The 24,593-nt window shown below is 39.6% G+C and overlaps 1 protein-coding gene across 1 annotated transcript in view; it reads right to left on the reverse strand.

Annotated features, from left to right (window-relative positions):
• FLT1 (fms related receptor tyrosine kinase 1) overlaps positions 1 to 24,593 on the reverse strand; it is a 107,672-nt gene that overhangs the window by 69,457 nt on the left and 13,622 nt on the right. Inside the window, exons 2-10 of the mRNA XM_005482491.4 lie at positions 22,744 to 22,840; positions 22,226 to 22,446; positions 12,905 to 13,029; positions 7,485 to 7,647; positions 7,261 to 7,397; positions 5,541 to 5,715; positions 3,494 to 3,611; positions 1,433 to 1,602; positions 871 to 1,030 (exon numbers count right to left, since the gene is read on the reverse strand). Coding sequence (XP_005482548.2) covers positions 871 to 1,030; positions 1,433 to 1,602; positions 3,494 to 3,611; positions 5,541 to 5,715; positions 7,261 to 7,397; positions 7,485 to 7,647; positions 12,905 to 13,029; positions 22,226 to 22,446; positions 22,744 to 22,840 — 1,366 coding nt within the window. The remainder of the gene's footprint in view (positions 1 to 870; positions 1,031 to 1,432; positions 1,603 to 3,493; positions 3,612 to 5,540; positions 5,716 to 7,260; positions 7,398 to 7,484; positions 7,648 to 12,904; positions 13,030 to 22,225; positions 22,447 to 22,743; positions 22,841 to 24,593) is intronic.

Below are 24,593 nucleotides of genomic sequence, written 5' to 3' on the forward strand. Positions count from 1 at the left end.
TGTGATTATTCTTCAACTGAAACTGAGAAAATGTTGTGTGTTAAACTTGTCAGGTTTTTAAATATCTTGCTTGATTGGGCTGTGATCCAAGTACCTTGCCTGTTTGAACCCTCCCATAGCAACTTAATGCTGTTGTGGAGGTTGAGTGTTAATCATTAAGTTTGTGTCAGATCTCATGATGCAGGAAGGGCTGTGGATAAGTGAGTCAACACAAGCTCCTAATTATAAGAAATAGAGTTTAAAAAAAAGCTAAAATGTAAAAAGAGGATTAGTTGAGCACCACATCAGCATCAAGTAAGCTTGTGGAGTGCCATTTACTCTTTATCCTTTTAAAATATCATCTGGAGAATGGTGGGCACATTTAGCTTGCTGAACTGAATCTGTGAATAAACATATCACAGGACAGATCTGACCTTCATAATGGAAGAAGTTTCTAAGATGTTTTCTGTTGATTTCAAAAGAAACCACGCATAGGAGTCACTGTGTGTAGAGAAAAGCATGGAGGAAACCTCCATGTGAAAGCATGTGAACTTTGCAAGACACTGTCTTCTCTCATGAAAATGCAGAGCAATTATCACTTCTGGACTAATATTGCATGCATGAATAGTTGTGAACTGTAAATAAACCCAAATAGCAATACCAAATAACCACTCTGGCTTCCATTTTCAAATAATGATGGAGAAAAAGTTGCGTTGTGACTACATGTCCACCAAAAAATATATCAATAAAAAATTGACAATTTTTATTAACTAAGCAATGTTTACAGTAAGCTTTACTCTTACAAAAAAAAAATAAAATAGGTGTAATAGTAAAAGAAGACGTACTAAATGAAAGAAGACGTACTAAATGAAAGTAAAGATGTTGTCCTACCTTGTTTTAGAATGGTTTTGTTTACAGGGATACCACATCCATGTAATTTTAGGTGGAGGAATACCATACACAGTGCATGTCAGCACTTGTTTGCTGCCTAGTAAATGCAGATTGGGATCAGGGAATGATGACACGGCCTTTTCGTATATCTGCGGTTTCACTGGAAAGGGCAAAAATTGGGAAGCTATTAAAACCAGCTTAATTCCAACATATTGCATGATTATAAAGATACTACATTCTTGTAGTGTGAGTAACAAGAAAAATCCCCAGGAGAACAAAAGAAAACAGTCCTAAGTCATACAAGTGGTTAGTAACACATTTAAGTCATCAGGAGCAAGTATGTGGCTGCAGAGGACAGAAACACTTCTAATGAAAACCAGCATCCATCTTCTGGTTCAAAGATGGATCCTTCACCCTGCATGTGAGGCTTGAGTTCGGGTCCATGAAGTCAGTCAGAAGAGCCACAATGCCCTGACGTGTGCAGGATCGGTGACAATCCAGCTCAGAGAAAACTGAGCACTTACGCGTTCAGGAGAAGCAAGGGAACATGTTGCAAACTTACCATTTACAGTAAGAGTGACTGTAAGATTCTTTGACAAGTTCCACTGTGGAATGCTCAGTATTATGGTGTAGTTTCCAGCATCCTCCTCAGCAACATCCTTGATGACTAAGGAATAGTCTTTAACCACGTAGCGGGCACATTTCTCAGCAGCAGGTAGCCCATCTTTTAACCTGTTTCATGGAATTCCAGAAATCAAAATTCTGAAAATCATTTCTTCTTAAACCACCCATGTTACATCATATCCCTCAATCTTTTGGGAAGGGATTGGATTTCCAGTCTGAGATTCTGTTTACCACAGGCTTGTCCTTTCCATTCAAATAAGATTGCTGATATTTGTAAACCACTTTAGAGAATACTATTCTATATATTAAAATTTATAAGAATCTGACTCTTGGGGCTCTATGGTATTTGAGAGTTGCTGAAAATTCCAACTCTGTCTCTGAAGATCCCAGTTGTTCATGGCTGTGACCTCCATTTAGTCTAAAAACCAGCCATTTTGGCTAAGGGTGGGTCACAGAAATAAAGGTTGCATCATCTTGCACTGGCCATTTCTCTATGACCTCAGAATACATCCTGGGACAAAGTATTACAGTACTCCAAGCACAGCTGTGATTTTAGGAAGAGGAAGAGTAAGTAGATTAGATAAGCACTTAAGAATCAGATATCCTGCTATCAAGAGAATGTTTTTAAAGATAACAGAAAATCAATGTAGAAAGTACTTACTGTTGCTCACACACAGATTCCTGAAGCAAAATATTTTTCTTCGAAGTCTAAACTACATTGTAAAGTGCATTTTAACAAGTTGCAAGAAGGTTAACATGATGTTAGTAGCAGGGTGCAACATATATTCATTATAATGATGGATTTTATCTAAATGATTCACAAATTTTAGTAAGTTTTTAGAAAAAACTCTTACTCTGATTAGATGAGCACTAAAATTTGGTCAAAGGACTCACGGATTTAGGCATTTCACTGTTTGTGCATTTTACAGAATGACAAAACAGCGGCAGCTGAAAAAGCCTTAAGTCATTTAGTCTAATGCGCTGTACAAAGCAGTGTCAGAAGATTGCCCAAGACCATTTTCAGTATGGTTTTGTGTATCTCCAAGAATGGATACTCCACCACCACTCTGGACTATTTATTCCAATGTTTGACCAACCTCAACTTTAAATTTAAAAAAAATTAAAATTTGTTCCAATGTTTGACTTTTTTTTGTTCAGAAGCTTTGAATCTGTATGTGTAGTCAATAAACTCAAACACTGGAAGAACAGAAAATTATGTATAAATGGCTGGCACCAGTGTCACATTCACCCCTCAGTTTTCCACATGAAGCCATAAGTAAAACAAGACAACACTTTTGGAGCAAAATTAATTCCTGGCTGTAACATGTACTCCCACTATTCATGTATGTATAGCTTTTGTTCTTAATCAGTCTTGTCATGGACCCTTTGTTAAAGTCCAATTAATTGAGCCAGAGCTACTGGTGTTTTAAACAATTTAAAAGAAAAAATCCTTGAGATCATGAATAGATAACATTGTTGCATATGAAAGTGGATTGGATTAATTAAAAAAACTCTTCCAAAAATTTCTTAACACAATTTACACGAGACAAAATGAATGACCCAGTGAATGCTGTGCCTGCAGATCACAGCTCTACAACCTGCAGATCACTGCATAACAATACCAACTTCCATTTTTTGCAATAGTGCAAGTCTGTATGACTCAAGTCAATAATTTATTTTAATGAAAGCCTTCTTTTCTTTCTCTTACTGTCTGAAAAGCAAGTTCAGGTTTCATATCTAAGTCTGAGCAAAGCTGGATGCAACACTTCAGTCAAAGCTGGTAGAGATATTTAGCTATGAAGCATCCATTGATTTCAAGAGGAGACATATCCAACCTAATTGAGGATCTTTAAACTTTCCATATCTCCTTTCTTGCACTTGTGAAAGGGAAGTAATGTTCTCAGAACCCCAGGCAGCTCTGAAACTTCAAAAAGACCCTCCCCAACTCTATTATAAAAAGAGGTCCAAGATGAACATGTGGAAGTAACTGTAGTCCTACCATATAACCTCTGGAGAGGGAAATGCCTTCACTTTCATTGACAAACGATAGGATTTTCTTCCAGCTACAGCCTCCAGCGCAGTTTTTCTTCGACGTTTCAAGTTAATGAACATTTTATCTTAAACACAATAAAAAAAGAGATTTGCATTACTGATTTTCACCCTGCAAAATGAGTATCTCTACTAAAGAAAATGTGACTCCAAATAAAAATTATCTTTACAAATTTTGATGCTCCCACATGTTAACAGCAAGAATAGAGCCTAATCTCCTAGAGATCTATAAAATATAAAGAAATACCATAAATATACATAAAGAAACTGAGAGGCAGTTCCCAGGGCATGAATCTGCTTGGAGAAGATACACTCTAGCCAAATTCACATTGTGTCCAGCCAGAAAAAATGGCACAAGATATAAAGTTGTCTGTAGTATGTGGGAGGCTGAACTGAGGACGATCAGATGACCTTTCCACTCTTACAGGCCAAGGATCAATGAATGTTCCAAAAGAAAATATTTTTCCAGAGACGATTTAAGGGACCTTCAGAGAAAAAGCAAAGGAAAAGGCAGAAACTTTCTGTATCATTGGTGAACAGCTGTTTCATCAAACCAACAAATCTTTGTCACTTCACTGGAATAATAACAACCTGCTGGAATTTGTTCTTATCCATTTTCTCGGCCCCCTGTCTCCAACTCTCTGCCAAGTTGATGGCTTTTCCAAGAGGCAATAAAATTCATACAATACGTTGGAAAATATCTCTTTCTCCCCTGCCAGCTTGTGCAAAATAAAATATTCAAAGTATAAGAAATGTTAGAGTGTCCTTTTGATGGTACCTGGGGTACAATTTTTACTCACATTATGAACTGCGTAAGGATGATGGACATCCATTAAACAAGTTCAACATTTAATCACACCTACCACATACATTGAAAATAATATGCACAAGACAAATAAGTAATTTCATTACACAAATCAAGTTATAAAGATACAGCCCTGATTCTGCAAACCTTTATTCATACAGTCTCTTTCTAATATGGGTATCCTATATATGGGGCTGCTTATGTGAATGCCGGCTGACTTCAACAGTCCCAGCTTCTCTGACTCTAATTTTAATCTCCAACTTCTCCGATTTAAATTATAATCTAAACCTCTGTTTCTGAAAGCTGCAGTTTATCTGTTTAAGATATAGTAAGAGGTTATCATGTTTCATCCTATGTTCCCAGTGCCTTATTTCAGAACTTAAATTCTATAGAAAATGGGCTGAAAATTCTCTCTGAGAATACCAACACAGAGTGCTTAGTCCACACTTCCAGATACGAAAGAAAAGATACACTGCTGAAAATATGTAATAAATCCATATTCTGACCATGAGTCATCTGTTGTAGAGGACACCCACCAGCCACTTGGCCTTAACACCAATGGTGCTCCTAAGATCCTGGCTAGTTCTAATTGTAACAGGGTGTCCCAAAGAAGGTCACTTCCCAAGAGACCCAATGCAAAAAAAGTCCTTGTTCATATGCATTTGAAATAAAATCAGAAATTTTCAGATTTCACAGAAGGCCCAGACAAACCATAGGGAACTTGATCAAGAGTCCTGTTGTAAAACCACATTAATGATTTGCATTTTTTGAATGGGCTACCAGCTACCAGCTCCATGTAGAGTTAGGGTATTTATTGTTTATTTTTTTCATAGAAATGCATAAGTACCATAGAATCAGAAGTGTCATTCTTCTATTTAAATTATGCTTGTACCTTCTTTTTCCCCCCAAACTAGAATTTGCCTGATTGTATCTCCTAGAACTGACTGAGGACAGCTCCATCACAATATTTAGCAGACAAAAGTGATGAAATTGAACATTAACATGTGCATTGCCAGCTGTAGAAAACAGTCATGGAGGAAATAGCACAGGTTTTCCCTCCTGGAGCCTCCTTCCCTCGTTTCCCTTTTTCAGCACACGATGGCTCCCACCTTGTGTCACAATGTAAAACCATCACACAGCTGACCTTGGTGCAGGAGCACTGAATAACCCCCAAGTGTGCAGCACTTCTTACCATAGACAATGACAGTTGTGTTGACAGCCTTGATGGACGGCCCGCTCTTCACGTGGCAGGTGTACTGGCCTTTATCGACGTCCCGCACTCTGTCCACAACGAGGATGCTGTAAAAAATGTTGGCCTCTGAATTCTTCTGGTCAATACGCTGCGTTACAGAACCTCTTCTCCTTGTCTATAAGGGCCAAAGAAATGAACAAGAAAGAGTTTGATCAAACCAATTTTCAGGAGTACTTCCTGAGATTTTTATTTTCCTGTACTGTCACCATAACTTAATTAAAAAAATCCCAGATGTCTTTGTACAGCACAGATAAGCAAAAAATGCGTAACATTTCCAGAGGGTCAACAGTAAAAAAATATAAGCAACCTTATAGGGCAATTCATCCCTGTCTTCAACCAAGGTGTCATGGCATCCAAATTAGTACTTTTATAAAGGGAGGAAGATCCTCCCTTTTGTATAGCCTGTCATATCAACATGCCCAGCTCCCCATTGCCATTGTCCAGCACTGCTCCTAAAAATCTCTGAAGCCATGATATATCCAGGCACATAATTTGGTGCCTGGATTCAGTGCCATAGGGAACAGACACACAGAAGAAAAGGACATTTACACAAGGAGGGGAGAATTCTGGAAATGCTACAGACGGAAAAGGGACTAGATTTGGCAAGGGAATAACAGGGTGGAACTGAAGATAATGTGACTCTGAGGAGTTATTTCCTGCAACTCCCCCTCAGGATTTGGCCTCAAAGTTTATTTAACCCAGGACATTGTTGATGTCTTATAAACACTGAGCACCCTTCAGTTACCATCTAAATAAAAACAAAGCGCAATTTCACAAGTGTGGTGCCCAGATAGAGCTTGGTAGGGCAGCAACGAGCAATATAATATATTTGAAGCATTTCTTGTTGCTAAGTTGTTTATTTCTGAGGTGAAAAAATGCCAGGGAAAATGGCTACAGTAAGCAATAAACAATTGCATTAATCTTCCCTGTATAATGCAATCATAATTTCAGCCTGTGATTAGATACAATGAGTGACATAATAAATGATCTTGACTTGAATCACCAGCATAAATCAAACTGACATGAAAGGAATGGGAGTTGTAAACCTTAAGCTAATGTCAAATTTCTTATCAGTTTTACACGGACTCCCTGGCAGTTATTCTGTAAGTGACAAATATTTATGGGGATGCTCCCAATGTGGGGGGTGGAGAAGCACATTCACGATCATTCCTGTAGTTGTCAAAACAAGAGGATTGTTCATGTGACACTTAACAAATGAGATTTTGCTAGCTAAATCAAAATACCTTTTCCAAACATGTTCAAATCAGGTGCCTGACTGTCTGCCAGTCTTTGGAATGAACGTGTTGAGAAGACAGCCTCGCTGAAAACTTTTTTGTCGCAAGAGAGAGCCCCTGCCTGGGACAGGGTGATAAATTTCGCTTGTTCCATCAGGTCGAAAAGAAGCTCCCAGAGATGAAACAAATCCAGCGTTTGCTCGTGATTATGCAATACAACCAGAGCACATTGTGTAAACATGTTTACTTATGAAATTAGGCATCAGAGGGAAAAAAAAGAAACCTTAAGAGACATGTCAGCAAGGGTCAAAATGATGGAATGCAAACAATGGCAAGCATTCCGAAGCAGAATTCCTCCCGGGATGCTGGATGCAGCATGATCTGTGGGAAACCTCTGGTTTCTGCCTTCCAGCCACAGCACTCACCTCTCCAGGGTAAGTCCATGTCATCTGCACTCTGGTGTTCCAGGCTGCAGTGACAGTGCAGTTAATTGCTAGGCTGTCTCCCTTCAGCAGCTTGACGAGACGCGGGGTGCTTAACTGAACATCAAAAATGGTGTTGGCTGCACGTGGCAAAGAGGGAGAGCGATTAGTGATGCCAGCAGGGCAGGGTGCTTTCTGGGAGGCAGGGGGTGGAGAATGCCACCTACTTTCTCTGTGCGTCAGGTACTTGGTGCTGTATGTGTGCCCAGCGACGGTCGTCTCACAGCTCAGGAGCCCGATGAATTTGTACGTTGCCTTAGGTATTCTGAAGCCTTGCATGCTGTCCCAGATTATTGTCTTGCCATCAGGGATTAGGGTTTCTCGTGGAATCTGGAAGTGCCAAACACACGTCAGAAAAACAGCTCATCCTCGTGTCTACTCTCTAATCAAAATAGCCTAGTAAAGAGGGGATGGGGGGAAAAGCACCCAAAAAAAAGCCAATCAACGTGAAAAGAATGACATTTAACAATGTGGGTTTTTCAAGTCGCATTTTCATCACAAAATAGAGGAAAAACCTGTGTGAAGAATGCGAATGTTGCATTTGTTTCCAGGATTTCATTATTTATAACAGGATGTAATTTATGACACAATAGATTGACACTACCATTAGTTTCAGCAGTTGGGCTGCTATTCTGTTGGCTCCTGGTTGGCAGCTAAAGTGCTCATCTCCAGGAACATTTGCAATTAAGTATCCTGGTTCCAACACAGAGAAACAAATACACACTTTTCAATGGAGATGACAAATGGGCTTAATTTGCTGTCATTTTGTGTCTTTAAGAAATTCATACCAGGATTCAATCCATGCATTTCATATTTATTTTGCCTAAAAGACTTAAAAAACAAACAAAAAAATTATTGCCATGTGGGATCAAATGTTCATTTTGTCAGCACTAAAAGTCACCTTTTACATTATGATCCTTTACACTTTAAGCCCCATTTTAATAAGATATCAAGGAAAACCTGAAGGAGTAAAGCCTAACACAGCCATTGGATCTCAGACAAAACCCCTCATTTTCAGATCATGCTATTTTGTTATACCTTATTGATGGAATAAATGCCACCATTTGGACAGCACAGATATCAGCCATGAGTACAAAGCCTGGATATGACTCTACCTTTAATAACACCTGTTTTAATATTAAAAATAAGATATTTTTCAAGACGGAGTTAAACTCAGAGCAGAGTTTAAATGAATTATGGTCATAAGGAAAGATCCCTGGATCAACTAAGCACCTTGCAGCCCTTCACTTCCCACTGTGCACCGATCTCACTGTGTCCCTTCATCTCTTTCTTCCCCTTTATTTGAGCAGAGGACTTGTGTGCTGAACAGCCCTTTCCCTCCCACAAGCAGAGCCATCATGGGTGGCTGTCGGAGGCTGGGGGAAGCAGAATGAAGTCTGTCTCCCTCCCAAGGGGTACAGCTGCTCCCTACAACGTGTCACCCTCGATGCTGCCTGTGCAGAAGGACACCCCTGAAATCACACTCACTCATCTCATGCCACTTCCTCCAAAACAACCAAGTTCGCGATGAATCGAATGAGCAATAAATACAAAGCACAAAATGACGTGGTTGAATTCCTTATCTTTACAACAGCTGATAAGATGCTATAATAAGCATGCAAATCACAGGGAAGTGTGTGTAGCACACACACAAGTAAAGCCCATTATGTTACAGCCTGCTGGCTACCATTCAACAATATCTTGGTCCCTATGAGCTCTGTTGCAATTCCTGTTCTAAACAAAATGCATTTTCAACTTTGGTGTAACTAGTTAATAGTTATGTTTTCATAAGCTTCAATCAGATTTATCCTTTCCCTGCTTCAGTGAAAATCAAACTATTTCTGAACATATTTCTGTACATGTTTTCAGGAAGAAAGTGAAGCCAGAGAGTGAGAGCTTTCCTAGACTAGCATTTCCCACAGAATTCATTCACTGCACATTTATTACTTAATTGATGTATTACTGACTTTGTATTAGCCTTACTCCAGGAATACAAAAGTAACCAAAACACCAAGAAGAGTCCTATTTTGCAGCTTGTAATTTTGTGAGTTGTCTGAATGTCCACTTGGCTTACTTATCCTGGAGGCAAATCTTTGCCTGTACAGTTTACTCATCTGACACTCCTCAAAACCACTAGAGCCACATCTTTTTTGTATAATTCTTTTGCACCTCTGAGACTAAGTTACACCAGTCACCTGTGAAAGCATAACACAACACTAAGTTACGAGAAGGAAAACTTCAGAAAACTGAAGTCACCATGCTGATCACTGCCTGGACGGTACAAGACAGAGGATCCGAGAATAACACAATAAGAATAACAAAATAATTTAGGTTGGAAGGATCATCTGGTCCTGCCCCTATGCAGAGCATGACCAGTGTAGTTCAAGGCCTTGTCAAAAACCTTGGCCATTTGGTCATCACAGAGAGAAGTAGAAAACCTATGAAGAAACATCGTGCTGTAAGAGCGAGACTCCCACTGAAGCAGCAGAAGATAAATTCAGCCACAATAATAGCTTTCAGATGGGAACCAACAGTGAGTCAGAGGCATTCAAAGAATCAGCTTGTTGCGACGGCTGCAGTAAACATGGAATTTATTGTCTACATGCTAATCTGTGTGAACCCTATCACTGTGGCTCCCAGTGCATTCTTGGCCTTTTACCTTCTTTGTACTTCGTTTCAAATGCAACTATTTTTGGTATAGGCTGTGCCTCCTTCTTTGCTCCATCTTTGCTGAATGCTTTTGGTACCTGGTGGTATTAACACAGTACAGCCACGTACTGTGTATGTACATACGGTCAAGAGTTGTAGTCAAGCTGTGGTTCCCCACATCTCCAGAGGCAGATTGTATTGGAAAGAGACAACTAAAAGTTTAATTAAAATGTACATTAGCTTCTCGAATGTTTGGCTTTTCTTTCATGTTTCCCCTTCCACCAACTTGGGAAGGATGAGGTGGCATTATTAAGAATTCAGATTGTCTGCGTATGTGATTCACAAAATCCCTTGGGTTTTTTTGCATTTTTTATTCCTTGTACTGAAGCTTATTTACTTCTATTCCTATGAATGTCATTGTTTTTATGATGGAGAATCCAAAAGGATTCTTGGAAAACAGATGGATTAAATAATCGTATCGAAAGGTGATACTTTCTTCACTTATCAAGATAAGAACAAACAAAGAGGTAAGAGAAGTGCACAGCTTACTTGCAATAAGGTTTATCTTATTTTATGGATCCTGAATGAGGCTGCAAGAGTCATGTTGATAGGAATGATGGTTTCAGAGGCTCTGAATATCTAACTATTAAGCATTAGATCAAAACTATGAATTAATTTCACAGTACTTCATATGATAAGGAAAAGGCCATCAGCTCCTGCAGATAAAGGTTATATTAGGGCCTGAAGGTTGAATTTGAAATATGAATTAAAAGCTTCCTCCCCTTTTCCCAGTCTATGTTCTATTAGCTTCTTGATTTTTGAAGACCCCTCTCCTATGTTGTATGTGATTGTGATGCCATAAAATACAATCTGCACAGGTGTTCAGCCTGAAAATGAAAGCAACACAGTATCTGAAAAGGTTGACTAAGGTGAAGATGAAGTTTGAGTAAAAAAATAGTTTGTAGTTTTGAAGACGGATAATAAACCTTTCCCATATTGGTCCACTAAGAAGTAGCACTGCAAAGAAACAAACGCTGGAGGCAGTGCTCATGCAACTGTAGGGATTCCTTCCAGAAGAGAGAGATTATTAAAAATATTTTGTATTTTTACTTCCTGGCAATGTAGGCAGAACCTAATGACACAAAAGCTGGTATTTTCTTTCCAGTTCCAGAGGACTGCTTTATGAGGACACCAAATTCTTCCTTTATCACTAATGGAAAACACAAAATAGCTCTTGTCATTTCTCTAGCAGTAGTGTGCCTGCAGCTGTGGAATGCATTTAACACATCTCTTAATTGCCCTGTGAGTAAAACTGTGTTGGAATCTTCATATAAGGGTGTCATAGAAGATGAATAAAGTAAGATATGATGTAATGCATTGTAGCTTACATGCTTCAGGAAATTCTAGGATTAATTAGGGAACACATTTATTTTTCCTGGAATGCAAAACATGTAAGCAACCAATCCTTTCTTTCAAGGCTTGGCTTTACCTCCTCCTTCTCCTTCGGAGAATCTTACATCTGGTTTTGATGGTGTAAAGCTGTGCCTTACACTACAAGCCCAAGCTAAAGGCAAATTGATATTAAAAAAAAAAAGAGCAGCAACATTTCAATCTTCTACAAATAAGGACATTTTTTTTAATATTGTTTAATGACAGAAATCTGACAGGAATTTTCTCAACTAGAAATCTAATATGCTGAGATTCCAGATGCAACACTACAGTGCCCAAATAAATTCCCACTTTACAACTCCTCTTCTACGGAATGCTACATCTCGCTTTTGATTCCCTTGCCACACAACCTGTGCATCTTCTTGCAAGAGAACTGTATGTATGTGTGTACCTACACAGACAGGGTAATGTCCTGGGTCAGATCATTTTCTTTTCTTTGCATTTTGTTCTCTTTCATGGAATTTAACAGGTTAAAACCAAGCAGTAAATCAGTATCTGTATTAGCAAAGCAGCACTTGAAAGAATTGATGAAACTTGAGGTTGGTGTAAAGCTCTACAGTCAAAGAATAATCAAAGACTTATGTTGCACTAGATAAGTACCTTACGGTGGTATTGTTCGGCAATTGCACATTATTCTTTAAAGAGACAAACCTCCTTTCCTTTTAACAGTGATGAACTTTCATTGCCACTATGTACATAACTCCCTTTATTTAGAAATAAAACTTCTTTGCCACCTCCACCTAATTTTTCAGAAAAAAAAAAAAAAAAAGAGGTAACTTTGAAAAAATGCCCCATTCTCATACCCTTGATACCAGGGACTTTACTGCATACATATGGTTCAGTTAGCTGTCCATGTAACTCTTAAGGTATCTAGGAGACAAATGTTTTCCTAAAACATGGAAATATCTTTATTTTTCCTTTCTCTCTGAAACTAGCCCTACCACATCAAATGTTGCAGTTTCTCTGTAAAGTTTCCCCAGAAAGAAAAGCCATCCCTTGTCTAAGTGTGCTCACATGTCAAAGGAAGCAGCAAAGTCTCTGGTGGGAGTGAGGTAGGGCAAAGGCTTGCAAAGATCCTTGTACCACCACAGTAAGTCCCCAGGGACTCCCCGCCTGTTCCAGAGGACAGAAGAGGAAAAGGGAGGAAGGGCAGGGGAAGAAGTGGGAGGAAATCTCTTCTCCTAACAAGAAATTCCTTCCTGGGCTTAAGAAACCTTTGCCAGTGAAGATTTAATAAAGTACTATGAAAAGCTTAAGTTTCTTCAGAAAATTTCCACCCTTTTAGGAGATTTGATGAAGTCCTTCTGTGCGACTCAAAATGAAGCCTCCCGGGTTGAAATATTTCTGAACACATTGACACCCAGAAACATTGCATAAGAAATATTAAATTGTCAAAATATTTCAAAAGCATTACAATAGCTGTAAACAAACAAACAAACAAAAACATCATCCACAGTAACACTTTCAGAGCATGCTCAAATAGAGGTACCTTTTTTAAAGTAACAGCAATGTTTGGATCTGTGACTCTGCATGGAATGATCATTTCTCTTCCTACAGCCATGTTTATTATTTTAGGTATATCACTGTGCATCTCTACAAATGGATTGCTTGTATCTGCAAAAGAAGAAAAAATAAAGGTTAAAATGTGAAATCTTAAGGCACTGCATGGGAATTGTAACACTGCATACAGACTTAAAAAAACAGACTAATCCTGTCTGTAATGAAAGCTAAACAAAGTCCTGAAACCAATCTTCTGTTTACTTTTGTCTAAACATATTCATCAAACTATTAAGTATTTGAAGGTGTATGTACCATTCAATAACAGTATCAGTACTTTGAAATCTTCTTTAAATTTCAGGACAGTTGAAGCCCATTTTTCCATTACAGCAACAACTCTACTGCTGAGATATCTGCTTCTTATTTCATAGCATTTGTATCTTTTTATCACCAGGAAAAGTAAATATATGGGAAGTGAGCTGAAATTCACGTATCAGGAACCCCCTATAAAGCACATCTTCCTGCTGTCTGCAAGGAAATTGATAGGAAAAATTCACACTGACTGCATCAGGAGAAAGAATCTACCATGATTATCCAGACATTTTTTCACCTCCGAGGATATGGACTAGAGAGAGTTAATTCTTCTCCTCCTTCCCACTATCACAATACCTATGTGTCTCTTTTTTATGTGACAAGGTAAATGAAAATGCCAGGAAAACATTAATTCCTCTGGAATCAAAGCTAAAGCTTGGCAGAGTAATTTACCGTCCCTTGAACAATCCCTTTAACAAAGGGCATTGTCATAAATAGCTTGCGCTGGGAACAGGGAACATTGCTGCTGCTATTGTTTGGGCCACTTAACAAAGAGGGGCTTAAGCCACAGGCTCTGGCTCCAAATCTTCTTTGCAGGTGTTCAGATCTGAAGTTTCAGTTTGACTCGCATTGCAGATAGACTACCTCCAAATTCACATAAGGTTTGGTTTTTAACTCCTAAAAAAAGCAGAACATTAAGATCTTAATTCTGTGCTTATCTACAGCTCTAATGTTTTTTCAGGCAAATCCCATTATTTTCACTCAGTCAAAAATCCTAGAAATAACAATGGAAATCTTTCTTGGATAAGAAATTAGTAAAGTTAGCAATAAGCAATCCCTTATAAAACCTCAAACTGTAACACTTAAGTGTTCTGGCCCCAAACTTCTGCATGTTGACCTGTGTTCATTCGAGCAGTTCTTCAAGTAAGTTACTTTTGCTTGTCTTTCAAAAGTATGATATGCACTTCCCAGGGTCATCAAACTGTTCTGCCCTTAGGATCCTCTTTTCTTACAATGTGCAATAATATTTTTGTTTGAGACATCAAACAGGAAGAGAAATGCATTCTGCTCTAATTTATACCAGTGAGAATCCTAAGGCAGAAGATCTCAAATGTACTCCAGGATACACAAAAATCCTTGCTAAAGCAGTTTAATGAAACTTATACAAACTTTCTGAAATGAAACCCACAAAGTATTATTTAATAGTAGGTATTAAACATCCACTGAGATAGCGAAAGGAACTTATGAGTAATAGAGGATGCATATGTAATAAAAAAATACCCTGAGGACTTGTTAGGCTGACATTTCCTCTGCAGGACGATTCAAGCAAAGACCAAGAATGAACCTGTTTGTAGCACAGGGAAAAGAACCTTTTTTGTTTCAGGGACTGCAGCACAGAAGAGGTCACCTGCCCCTTAACATCACCAGACAAACCTATTTACTACTCCCCAAAGACTCGTTTGTCTTTGTCACAAAATTAAGAGCTTCTGCCCAAAACCAGCAAGCTTTGCAAAGTGGTTTCCTGTGCCATAATCTCCAGATCATTGTAAGTGTGAGGAAGAGCTGTTCTGGGGACTGCCGGTGCTGTCTGCAGACAGTGTCACCACTGACTGATGCCAGTATTGAGGCAGTGGGGGCTGTGCAGCTCAGACCTCGCAGGATTCCTGCCGGGCCAGGAAACCAGCATAAAACACCACTTTTTCCTTCTTCTTCTTCAGTGGAAATGCACGTCCACACCTGAAGAAGCCAACAAAGAGCTGTACAAGAGCAGCTGACACACCCTGGTTGCCCTTGGCGGGCTCCAAGGCTGGTGACAGCTCCCGTGGTGCCCTCTGTGCGGTGTGCGCCGAGGCGTCGCCGTGCCCCCGCTATTCGCGTGCAGAGCTCCCATTGACATCACCAGGGACTTCCGCCGTGGGCCAGAGGGCAATTGATGGCCCCGAGTGCTCCAAATGTCTTCCTGCTTTTGATTAAAAGGAATACGCATCATGTTTCCTAAGCACAGTTTTGTTTTCATAATGAGCATGGAGGCTCTTCCTGGTTCCCTTTGATTTTATTCTTCTTCCATTGTAAAGGCCCTAATGGGATACTCTTGGTGCCTCAAGATCAGAATCTGGTGCAGACTTTACCAGCCTGGATCAGGCAAAGCTGAACACACACCAGCGCCAGGGCAGCTTATGCCACCTTGGCAGGGTTTGCCAACAACATGGAATTCTTCTGTCCCCCAGGCAATAGCTCTCCATGCCTTTTCTTTTCCTCTTTCCTTCCCATCACAACCCCAGCTACTGCCATTAGCTCCCACTACATTCCTTCTCAATTTCTTCCTGAGGGGAGGTAAATGAACCTTCCCCACATAGCTGGTTACCAGCACATCTGGCATGACTTAATTTCCCACCAGCGTCTTTTGAGCCAGTTTCACTCAATTCTATGTTCATAAAGTCTTAGATGTGAAAGGAACATCACAGACTGACCTATTTTGAAGACCACATCCAGGTTACACATTCGGCTTCATTGGGATTTGGAATGAAGATCTAAGGGGTTGACCTTGTTTTTATGAATTATTGATTTGGGTTGTTGTTTTATTTGTTGGGTTTTTCCCTTCAGACCTGCCTGTGAGGTTAGAAAAATGAAAGCTGGATAGCCAGAAGACTTACGTATGTTAAAGGTTACTTAAAAATCAGTTTAGTGTATTTTTAAATTATACCTAGAATGAATGACTGTGTGTTGTGTTGACTGTGTTCCTTACAATATCTCTCAGTTACAATCAACATGAAACCACAAAGAGCACTCATGAAATCACAAAATCCATGAAGGTCATTTGCTATATTGTTAAAGAGCATAAATAGCAGCTTTTTTGCTAAGCTGGTTGGCAGCCAGATAAAAACGTGATAAGAGACTTAGCACAAGCAATATTATGTCTGGTATCAGTAACCTGTCTAGGCTATTTATGGGGTTTGCACAAACAACTAAATTAGCCAACACTGAAATGCCAAATTCAGAAACAGTGGAGAGGGTTTTTCTTTCCACAAGCTTCAGCTACTTGGGTTTGTTTTGTTTTTAATAATCTGAGCTATGTAAGTCAGAGGACTTACATATACACTTGCAAGAAGAAAAGTCTCTGCAGGAAAATCTAAGCTCCTTGAAATCTCTAAAAGCTTATCCTCTGAAGTTCTTCCAAAACACCTGCTTATACTTGGCTCATCCTTAAGATTCTTTTCAGGCTAAAAGAGGTGAAATATTTTCATCACATTCACATAACACCCTTTGCCCTCGTCCATGTGAAAAGGACCATAGTCTTTAGTAAAGAACAGGCATGCAGACTTCATTGAAGTTCATGGGCCAACTGCCACATTTCCTTTCTATTGAGGGGATTAAACCTCCTTAACTTTATTTATCCCAGATAAATTATTGGGGTTGTTCAGAAGTAATTCCAAAAGAATCTTGAACACTGAGAGTCATTCCAGCCTCCCTTGCACATCTACAATACAGACATTTCTCACTGAGCTAGGAGCCAAACCACTGGTGTTGTCCCTGGTGAGAAAAGGGGAATTTTGCAACAGGACTCATCTGACCTGTTTTAGACATCTGCTTTACCATGAGGTGAATCATGCCCTAGGAAATGTGTCTGTTGATCCAGCTCACATGCCCAATTTCCTTAAAGAAAAACAATCCCATTTGTACGTCTTATTCTAGAAGAAAGGCTGTTCCACTCGTGCCTCTTGTAAACCTGTATATTAACACTCTTCAAATACAAAGTATGTCTAAACCTTGAAAGAAAATCTGATAAAGTGTTCCCCTTCTTGTTTGTTTTTCTTTCTTTTACCTGGACTTATATGATTATTAATTTATATCTAGAGCACACTCAGACACAAAGAATTTCTTATACAATTGTACAACAATTTTTAGGCAAGATTGGTTTGCTTTACTTTGAGACTAGTTACACTATGCTATCCTCAACACATGACACAAATAAAACACAGTTAAAAATCTTCAGGAAAAATAGTCATATTAGCCAGGAAATCCACGACAGAGCTATTACTATGTTCAGCAAGCAATCCCTAGAAAGGCTAACGGATACTAGGAATGCTCTTTCAGGTGTATCCCTCCATTGTGGTGGCTCACCCTGGAAAGATGATTGTTTCAGTAGGAGCTGTGAGCCTTGGTGAGGGAGCAGGACCACGGAGGGGTCACTGCAGAGCTTTGGGTGCAGCCAAAGGGAGGGCACACGCTCCGCTCCCCACGGTGTCCTGTGATACAGAGCCCATGTACACGCAATGACAAAAGCACGGCAATTATAGGCCATTGACGTCAGCGAGTCCTAGAGATCTCTGTTTTGTAACAGGAACCTCATTAGAAGCTAAAAATGTGTCCGCATACTTGATACAGCTGCAACATAGTTTAATTCCAACGGGTTTCCTCCTCACAACAGAAGCGCTATCATAGTACTGACTCCGACGGTGTAAGCCAAAACCATACTGCTCATAGGCTAAAACTGTGCCAAAAGCAAAGACAAAAAAAAGCATGGAAAGGAAGAGTTTCCCAGGCCTGAGCAGGTTCTTTTATCAGTGTGTTATTTGTAAATAAGGAGAAAAAGGAAAAAGAAGAAAGTTCTCCCTTTCTGTTAGCTCTCAGGGTGTTTTGTCTTACTGCTTTTTTTACACGTTGAATTATTTTGACTCTGATGCTTCTGATTTAGGAGACGCTTTTGCAAAACTCTTTGGATACCCTCCATGTTCTGCAACAATAGTATCTTTAGGATTACAGGAGTCAATCCATTCAAGCTAAATCCTAAATGCATGTCAGTTCTGGGTCTGGATCCAGCTATCTGTCAGCAGGAGGACCTCCCAGAGAGGTGCCCAGGAAGTTCTAAAAAACTCAGAATCTGCAGCATAGAACTTTAGTGTCTGAAAATGAGCTCAGAGTCCCAGATGTTTTGGGATTTCAAAGGTTTACATTTTGAACAATTCCCTAATGATAAAGCCCTTCATTTTGGACTTCTGAGCCCAAGACATACATCAAACCAAATACATACAGCTAGTGGGCATGTTCAACATTCTAGGCATTGGTGAGCACAAATACTCTCAGGGCCTGCACCTTTAATTACACAGCTCTGATTTGCCTCACCTGGCTTAAATCCTCTCAAAGCAAGAAATTTATTCTAAGCTTGTTCTCCAGATTTCTTGAAAAGTAGGTGATGAACGGTACATACCAGAATCTTCTTTTATTCTCTGTTAAGTATAGAAAGAGAATAGACAACTAACACAGCCTAGAGGTCTGATTTTAAAACATGTCTCTCTCTGCAAGGAAAAGTAAGTGACCAGATGACATACACCACAGGATTATGAGGAAAGACAAGGAGAGGGAAAACACTGACTAGGAAATGGGCTACTGCCTCTGAGCAAAAATAGTTTTACTTTGAGAAGAATTCTGTTCTCTGTTGCAGAAGAATTAAGATTTTACTCTTGTATATTACTTGCCAAAAGCAGTCTTCATCACAGAAAATAGCAACACTTCAACTTGAATCACAGTTTGCTTAAATTCATGCAAAAATATAACATTATATCAATGTAATTGAACTTACAAGCTTTTTCTCTGTCATATCATGGGAGCAATTGTTCAAAGGGAAGAAATTATGAGAGTATAGAATTAAGAGTACTACACATTTTTTAAGACAGTGAATGAGCTCCAGCAATTGAAAAGTGCCTTGGAGATATTGGGACAAAGCAGACAGAAAGAAAAGCCCTTAGTAGTCTCCCCAGGGAAATTTACATAGGATTCAGAGTAGCCTGCTGATAATTTGGTGTTTCTTAAATGTCTTTATTCCATCATTATCTCTTTTCAAGCAGAAAATTCCCCATGCCTCACTGCAATGTATGCAGTGAGTGTTCATTGCAAATCTTTCCTTTTTACTGTTAGGCTGTATTTTCCCTTACAAAACAAAGCTCTGAGCAGTTCTGGGTCTGGGACAGTGGAGAAATTGGCAAAGAGGTTTGCTTCATTTCAGATTTTTCCCATGGCTCTTGTGGAAAGTCAGGCCATCAGTTTTCTTGAGGCAAAGATGAAGACTCTTAAGAGAATTAATTTCCCTTGCCTAATGTCTCAATTCCTGAGCTGTGTGGGGTCAAGAGTTGTGGAGACACTCTGTGCACTCACTCCCCTCTGCAACTCAGTAGTGACCTCTCCAGCTGAAAGAGGGGTGGTGTCAGGACTAGCTCCTCCAAGGCAAGTCACCAGCCTGCCTCGCCTTGACCCCTAAAAGCAGGACTTCAGAAATGCTTCAAGTCATCCTGGGGCCTGTGGGACTCTCCCTGGGGCAGCCTCCTTCTCATTACCTTGTCTCCTGTCTTTTTCTATACCAGATCATTTTCTGCTGAAGCTTACATTCATCACTGAACCAAAGGACTTACTGGGTTTATTGTGGTCTGGTCTTTGGGCTTTTTTTTTTTAATCCAGTTCATATTCAGTATCACTCCAATTACGGAAATGAAGAACATTTTTAAAACAATAAGTGATGACTTCCTGTACAAACAATATCAACTTTCCTGATTTGGATTCTGTGTTTGTAAATAGCAACTATTTGTTCTCATCTGCAGCATGCTAAGACATGGGAAACAGGCACCTTGGAGATCCACATGGAGCTAATATGGGAAATGGACTGACACAACGTCCTGTCACAGGAAACAATACAAGACTAGGAGGGACCCAAATTTCACAAATGTTTATTTCCTAAACACCCACGAATAAATGCAGAGTAAAGCTAGACTCAGGAAAGAGAGTCTTCACAGAGGATTTTGTTACCCCCACCACAACCCCACTTGAGCTAGAATAATTGAATTTCATGCATATTTACAGAAACAGTGACCCATATTAAGAGACAGGTAGAAAAGAGATAGGGATAATGAGGTAGCATAGAGAAAGAAAATACTTTTTCTAATACATACTGATCAGAAAGGGTGAGTTTTGGTACTCAGTATCTTGTTTCTTTCTAACTTACTAAACAATTCTTCCTGAAATTGTAAAGTTTGGGAAGGCTAATGGACCTTTCTCCACTTTAGTGCAGAGTGACACTTCCAACAGGCATCAAATGAGCAGCTACCTTGCAGCCTCAGTCATCATCCATAGTTTTCCCTAAATTTCAGGTGTGCTTCCTGGACACAACTAACGCTTCAATCTTAAGAAATTTGTTTTCAATCAAAATGATTGCCAAATTCAGAAAATTAACATGCCAGAGAGGTCTAAGGTAATGGACCTTAGACCGTTAAAATGTTCAAGGAACAGGTTTGTTCCTTAAACATTTTATTTCTTTTTTGGCAATTAAGGTAGGAGGAGTTACAAAATCTAGCCATCTTTTCAAGAGTGATATCAAGATTTGTGACTGAATGCCCTTGAAAAACCAACAAAACCGAGACACTCAGACAGCCTTCTTTAAATGATTAGCGGGGATGGAAGGACAGGGGTTGGCTTGGAACTGTCCTGAAACAATTTCTGCAATGATACATTTCTCTTCCATCACCATGGGAATTCTACAGATAATCTTGGTTTACAATCATCTGACTGAAGGTGCCTTTTAAGTGCAGGGAAGCCACATACAAGTTGGGAAGCAGTGAAGAGTTGGAAGACTGGTTGTGTCTCTCATTGGTAAAAATTTAGGATACAGAAAAATTAACTCTTCAAACAGGTAAGGGACAAAGAGAATGCAAAGGCATCCCTTATATGGTAAAGTCAGTTTAGCAGAGAGTTCCTTCTCATGCAGTGAATGGAGAGCCTTGTGGGTAGGTCTCAGGGATGATGTCCAAGGTGGGAAGTTTAAGCAGGTCCCGTGATGGGAAACTTGCAAAAGGCATCTGAGGAAATTGTACATTTCCCTAGGTTGCAGGCTGTTGATCACTAAATGATTATCCTGCTTTGGCTATTCTTCCGAGGATGCATCTGTTGTTGGATTTACAGAGAATCATATGAAAAGAGCTGGGTGATGAAAACACTGCAGCATATTTCAGATGAAGGAAAGTAGGATAAACAGCATAAACAGCCAACAGTGCTCAATAAAGCAGCACACAGCAATGGGGAGAGCTATCTGTTTTCTAACAGTGTAGGGAGAGGTCCGCTTCATTCTGCTTTTTCACAGTGCCGGTCTCACTCTTCATATCACAAAATGAAAACAAAGGCTAATTCACTCCGATGTGAACTCATTGGATGCAGCAGACCCAAAATTTGGAAAACTTCCAGTTGCACGTTCTCTGTAATGGGCTTACAAAACCTGTGAGTCCTGAAATACTACAGCAATCTATTAACATTACTGTGTAAAAATAATGAAAAACTAAAGTATTAATTAAATCCCTAAAATGTCAATAATTTGTTCTTTATTTTTTTTGTCTACTGAATTACACTCTTCTCAGAAGTGTCTGATTAATACCCTGGAAGGAAGCAGGATCAGAAAGAAATTTCTTTTGTAGTCTAACTGACCTAATTCCAGCACTTCCCATACATTACACAATACTTGTTTGCTGAACACAACTCTGTGTTTAATTTGATTCCATTTATTCTAGATTTTTTCAATCTGTGTGCCATGGATTACAGAGGTTATTTTTAAATATGATTTCACATGCAAATAGTAATTTTCTGCAGGATGAGGCAAGTCACTGATCTGACAGGCAGCTTTAGCATCCTTCAGCTGCCTAGAAATAACATCACATAGGATATGGTTTCTGATACCTATTTCACATATTCACTTGTAGTCTACTTCCATCTGGACTCCCATTTTCTCTATGCAAATGGTTGGATTGGGTCTTTTTCTTGCTTCATTTTTTTTCTAACTGATAAAAGATTACCATTTGTATCTGCAAGTTCTGAGAAAGAAGATTTTATACATTAATTGGCAAATTAACATTATGCAAGGCTGAAAATATCATTCAAAACTCAGCCCCAGCTGAACTGCCTTACTTTTCCACTTTGCTGTATTGCAGAGCAAGTACCAGGAAGTGTTAAAAAAACTGAATCTTACCGTTAATAAATACATAGACTGTAGATTCCTTCTTCTTTTTTGCTGGACTTGTGGGGTATTTGCAGCTATAATTTCCAGTGTCACTTGCTTGAGTTCTGCTCAAGGTCAGACTGCTGCAGGACTGCTTCCCATTCCTTCCACAGGCATATTTAATTACTTTCAGCCTTTTGCTATCCTTGCTAAGAGTTTCAGGCAAAGACCATGAATGAACCATTTCCCCCCTGCAAACACAGATAAGGAAGCAGAAACAATTATGCTGGGCTGCAATTATATAGCTCCAGTTCCCAAGCTTTCTTTTTTATTATATCAGGCTATTTATGGGGTTCTCTTTTATCTTGTTTTCCAAAAACAACAACAGAAACAACAAAGAACTATTAAACAATTGCCATTGAAGTTCACTCCCCACCTTTCCCCACAACACAAGGTTTAATTTTTTTCTAATTTCAGTTACAAAATAAAGAAAGTGTCAGGTGTATGAAGTCCCTGCCAAATTATCATAATCCAGCTCAGCTGGTTACCTGCAGGTGAGATTTAAAGTCTGGCCGGCTTGAACAACGTGCTGTATGCCATTTATACTCAGCTCAGGAACTTTTAGTTTTGATGCTGAACTAGATCCTAGAAAAACAAAGAAAAAAACCAAAACATTAACAAAGCCTAATAATTCTGCTTCCAGTCCACTCACATTTATGCTGTTATACTGGAAAGGAAAAGAAAAGAAAACTGCCTCTCTCACCACACATACTCTCTTCCTTTGAGCAAAGTCCTGTTGCCCTGACTCAGGACTCAAATAACCTTCCAGCAGCATTACTCAGGAAAGAAAATAGAATTGAAAGCTATTAGTAATGACTTTGCTCTCAAATTTTTGACTGAACATGAATAAACTTGAAGGACCTCATGGATCCACATCTAACCAAGGAAGTGTGCCCCCAGCACCACTGGCTGCATTTCCTCAGGAAATACAGCCATGGCAGCCCCTTCAATGGGAAGGATAAATTCAGCCACTCCCATGGCAAGGGCCACGTACTGACTCCTAAGATACCAAAATCCCACTCGAACAACTTGCTGCAACGCTGAAACTGACGTGGAAGGAGTGAAATGCATCAAGGCTCTTCCCTTTCTGGCTGGAGGTGACAGCACTCTTACTCATGGCCCCTCACCAGCTGCAGGCTTCCTGTCAACAAAGTAGCACCAAAAGGTAGACCTTTACAGTAAATCCTGAGAACAAGATCCAGACACCTTCCAGATCAGATTTGCTGCTTGTTTGAGAGAGCAAACATGTTGGTGTGGCCAGGCCATTCTGGCATAGGTGAAAGCCTTGGTGTCAGCATACAAGAGGTGGCTGAGAACAGCTGAAAACATCCAGGTGGGCTTTGTGAAGTCTACACGGAGGCATTTTTAAGAAGACCATAGAAAAGCCCCATGGTCAGAAAACCAGAAGAGCATGAGATCTTCCATCTCATCAAGTCAGGAGGTGCTGGCTGGAAAGACAATGATTTATCTTTGCCCTATAATAGGCTGTGGCCACAAAAGCTTTCATGGCAAGCTGACAGAAGAACATGCCTTAGGGAAGAAGCAGTGCTTGATCCATCCCACGGCCCTTGCACTGACAGCAAAATGTTCCAGAAGTTGGGAACACAATGTAAAAACATTTCAAAACAGTTAAAAGTTGAAAACCAGTTGTAGTCTAATTGGGACTCAAGCGTAATTTGTAAATATTTCGTTGCTGAGAGAGAGCAACAGCAACTATCCCAAACCACTTTACTCCAAGAGAAAGTATTACCCTGTCAACAAATGGGAGAAACCCCATCTCCAAGTAAAGGCAGTTAATGCAGATCTTTCTCCTAGAACTCAGAAGAAGTACAGTTTTAGCTTAGCTATTTTAAGTCCTTCCAAGAGGTCCCTGCACAGCCAAGTATGAACAGCTGTATGCACCAAACATAGTAGAAATACATGAACTGTTCTTGGGGCTACGTATCACCAATGAGAAAAGCTTCCCTGTTTTGTTGACTAGAGAATGAACTTTTGGACACCAGTTCCTGCTGAGATTGGTGACTAAAATTTAGATGAATAAACACATCAAAGCCAATGGCTGCTCCAAATTCGGGACCTTTCTTTTTAGCCCTGGATATCTTACTTAAGATGTGGCTCCAGTAGTTTTTGATATATTCTATCATCTCTGCCAATTCAAAACAAGATTTAAAGGCTACACTTGAACATAGACATAAATAAAATTATAGTTCACTTGCACAAGCTGTAAGCAAGAGCATGACAACTTTTCCGAATAAAGAGATCTGGACTGCACCTCAAATAACACTATAGATTTGAATGGTGAGACTGTCCACATACACAGACTTCCTCTGCAATTTGT

This window comes from Zonotrichia albicollis, chromosome 2 (genome assembly GCF_047830755.1).
Source record: "Zonotrichia albicollis isolate bZonAlb1 chromosome 2, bZonAlb1.hap1, whole genome shotgun sequence".
In the NCBI taxonomy this organism is placed as follows: domain Eukaryota; kingdom Metazoa; phylum Chordata; class Aves; order Passeriformes; family Passerellidae; genus Zonotrichia; species Zonotrichia albicollis.